This window comes from Hippoglossus hippoglossus, chromosome 3 (genome assembly GCF_009819705.1).
Source record: "Hippoglossus hippoglossus isolate fHipHip1 chromosome 3, fHipHip1.pri, whole genome shotgun sequence".
NCBI classification, from domain to species: domain Eukaryota; kingdom Metazoa; phylum Chordata; class Actinopteri; order Pleuronectiformes; family Pleuronectidae; genus Hippoglossus; species Hippoglossus hippoglossus.
The window spans coordinates 385,870-389,058 of NC_047153.1; the positions used below are offsets into that span (position 1 = coordinate 385,870).

Consider the following 3,189-nt stretch of genomic DNA (forward strand, 5'->3'; position numbering starts at 1 on the left):
TTCACCCACATTTCGTCTCAGATTAAAAAGTCCAGTTCCCTCTGCACCACAGGAGCCTTAGTAGCATAAAGCTGCATCTTTTAGGTACGAAAACCAAAGTTTAAAAACTCTACACATAGGAACTGAAGTAGCACAGCAAAGTAAAACACTGACACATGTAAGACATGTATATTATTTCTTTTTAGCTCAGTTTAATCTGTGTTTTTAAAGCAGCTGTGGCTGAGAACACTCAACTTTACAAGCTGAGGGGAAAGTAAACCTTTAAAATGACACCTCACAGGTTTAAGCATTGTTTCTTTTTTATTTGTCTATTTTTCTTCCTAGTCAGAACCTGTTACCCACAATGCAACTCCCCCACCAGGGGTTTGGTCAAAGATGGAGTTGTGTTATTCCAGTAACTTCTAACAGTCTGGATCGTGCAGACGTCTCCTCACCCTCAGAGCTTTATACTTTTCAAACATGGAGACGTCAGAGGGGACAGAGGACACTTGTCTCTCGGCTCCGGCAGGAGACACTGACGAGTTTCCCTTTAACACCACGATTTCTCACAGCTCATTGTGACACATTCCAAACATGAGTCGACACCGTTCACCTCTTCCATCACACCAGACGGAGAACATCAGCCCTAAAATAAGATGACATCATGTTGCTCTGTTTACAAAATGTTCCCTGATAAATGTTTGATCATTTTTAAAGTTGTAATTGAGAGTTTGACTTTCAGAATGGAAACAAACATGAAACTCAGTCAGTGTCGCTCATCTCCCTCTGAGCTGCAGATGTTCGTGGTTAGAAAACACAAAGTGCTGAGTCACATCTACTTTTCATCAAGTCAGCTGAAACTTGTGTGTTGAGTTAGTTAAAGGTGATCGTTTGTCCCTCAGGACGGACTCTCAGGCGCAGGGAGCAGCTGCTTGGAGCACATGAGATGTGGTTCAGTCGATCACTGATCAAATGAAAAGCACAAAGCAAACATGAGGCTAAAAGAACTTTGCTCTTGTATTTACTTCAACGGCAGGAAATAATAATAAATGCATTCTTCTTCTCTCAGGTTACACGTTGGCCACCAAACTGAGGAGACACATCAAGTCCTCTCACGTGATGGAGAAGCCGTACAGCTGCCACTGTGGTGCGTCGTATACTGTGAGACAGAGTCTGCTGAGGCACCAGGCTCAGCACAGGAAGGAGGCAGGAGCTCAGGAGGAGGTGGGAGAGGAGGCAGGACACAGGGAGGAGACGGACAGCAGCTGGAACGATGCCACTTCAAACTCCACTCACCCGAAGCCAATCAGAGGCCGACCCAAGAAGAACCCCCTCCCACAAGAGGCGGGGGAGACGGAGGCTGGGGAGCTGAAGTGGAGAAAGGGAAGAGGGGAGGAAAAGGAGGTGAGGCAGGTAGGAAGGAGAGTTGAAGAGGACCCCACTTCAAGAGGAGGAGATGAGGAGGTTAACATCCAGCACGCCGTCGTCTACGTCCACGCAGACGACCTGTCCACGCCAAGCTCCGCCCCTCTGCTCCTCGCCTCGGAGAACTCCCTGCCTGCAGGGGCGGGGCCGGAGCTGATGGAGGTGGTGATATCAGAGGGCGCAGAGCAGTGCATTGTGGTCCACGGGCAGCAGGCGGTAGGAGAGCTGCTGCTCTTACAGGAGGAGGAGAGCGGACTCTGCTCTGTGGCTCAGACTGTGGAGATAAACACTGTAGATCTCACGCTTCCATGATGACGTCACAGTGAATGTGTTTACTTGTTTGTCTCCTCTAACCCCCCCCCCCCCCCCCCCCACAGAGCAGGTGGGATCTCAGCAGACATGAGGAAACTCCTTCTCTTACATTTCAACATGTTCTGCTCAGTTTGCTGTTTGTGTGTCGATCTTTTCAGTCGGTGGATTGATTCTGAGCGACTGACGTTCACTTTGGATTCTCAGGATTAAAAACACTTGAAGCTGAACTTTACTTTCAGACATTTACACAAAAATAAACAGGTGTGTGTGTGTGTGTGTGTGTGTGTGTGTGTGTGTGTGTGTGTGTGTGTGTGTGTGTGTGTGTGTGTGTGTGTGTGTGTGTGTGTGTGTGTGTGTGTGTGTGTGTGTGTGTGTGTGTGTCCTGCTGCTCAGGTTGGAGCTGGTGACCAGGCTTCATCTTCTCACCCTGATAGTTAATGAATGACCTGGTGGCTCCATGTTGCTCTTTACTGTCGGGGCCTAACTGGGCCGCGCGGGTCCAGGCTCCCCTCCGGGTCTGGATCCGTAACATTGTTTCCTGCCTCCAGTTACATCACCATAATCAAAGACTGTAGAGTAAGAGAAACCTGAAGGAAGAACAACCGAGACCCAACGAGTTCAACATCACAGCTTCTCTGCTGCTCTGTGATCATGTCATTGAGACGAAGGCTGAAAAGCTTCATCACGTTGCTGAAGACGAACAGGTTGACAGAAACGCAGCATCTGTAAAAGACCCTCCACGTGCAGCTGGGTTTAAAAGCTTCACATCGTCTGACGCTCACAGATCCAGACTAAAAGAAGAGCTCATCCATCCTGTACGAGAGAAGCTCCTCTCAGTGTTTCTGTGTCTCACCTCCTGCTGGGAAAATAATACAGGAGGTTCAGCTCTGTTAGAAATGATGATAAACTGCTGCAGTCTTTATATAATGAAAACTTATGTTTACTGTAAACTTTTCCATCACAAATACATTTCAACATGACCATCAGACGTGTGTTCTGTGCTGCCAAACCTTTAATGTGCAAATGTCACATCATTGAAGATCTTTGCTGTTTCTCACAGTGACGTGCGTCCAGCTGTGCGTCCAGCTGTGCGTCAACATGTGTCTGTCCTGTCTCATCGTGACGCTCAGTGCCAGGTCCGTACAGAAAGGCTCTTTCTCTCTGGTGTGGAGCAGCTGACCTCGACATCGTCCAACACCTGATGAGCTGGACGGGGGGGCAGGTAAACCAGGTTTCCAGTGGCGGCTTCCATTTTGGTTCCAGTTAGAAGTTGGTAAAATGTCCTGATCTTTTAAACTGGTCCCTGTTTCCTCTGTATTACTCCTCTTCACATCATCTGCAGCTGCTCTGATGTGTCGCTCGGTGAAAACTTGATGCTTCAGGACCTCGTGAGACTCGGGTGATTCTGTTCTGTGAAGGTTTAAGGTACTTTACATTTATTTAAAGTACCTCGGAAAAGAAGCAGCCTCAGTG

The 3,189-nt window shown here is 48.1% G+C and overlaps 1 protein-coding gene across 4 annotated transcripts in view; it reads left to right on the forward strand.

The window, feature by feature from the left end:
- Nucleotides 1-2,701, forward strand: part of LOC117759152 (zinc finger protein 408-like) — a 14,127-nt gene extending 11,426 nt beyond the window's left edge. For 3 of the 4 annotated variants that reach the window (XM_034581099.1, XM_034581098.1, XM_034581097.1), the window contains one exon: nucleotides 1,049-1,972. In XM_034581099.1, the coding sequence (XP_034436990.1) occupies nucleotides 1,049-1,716 (668 nt within the window). In that variant the 3' untranslated portion in view covers nucleotides 1,717-1,972. Of the gene's footprint in view, nucleotides 1-1,048 lie in introns of all 4 variants that reach the window. The other variant, XM_034581096.1, reaches the window with a different exon arrangement.
- Nucleotides 2,702-3,189: the final 488 nt, after the last annotated feature.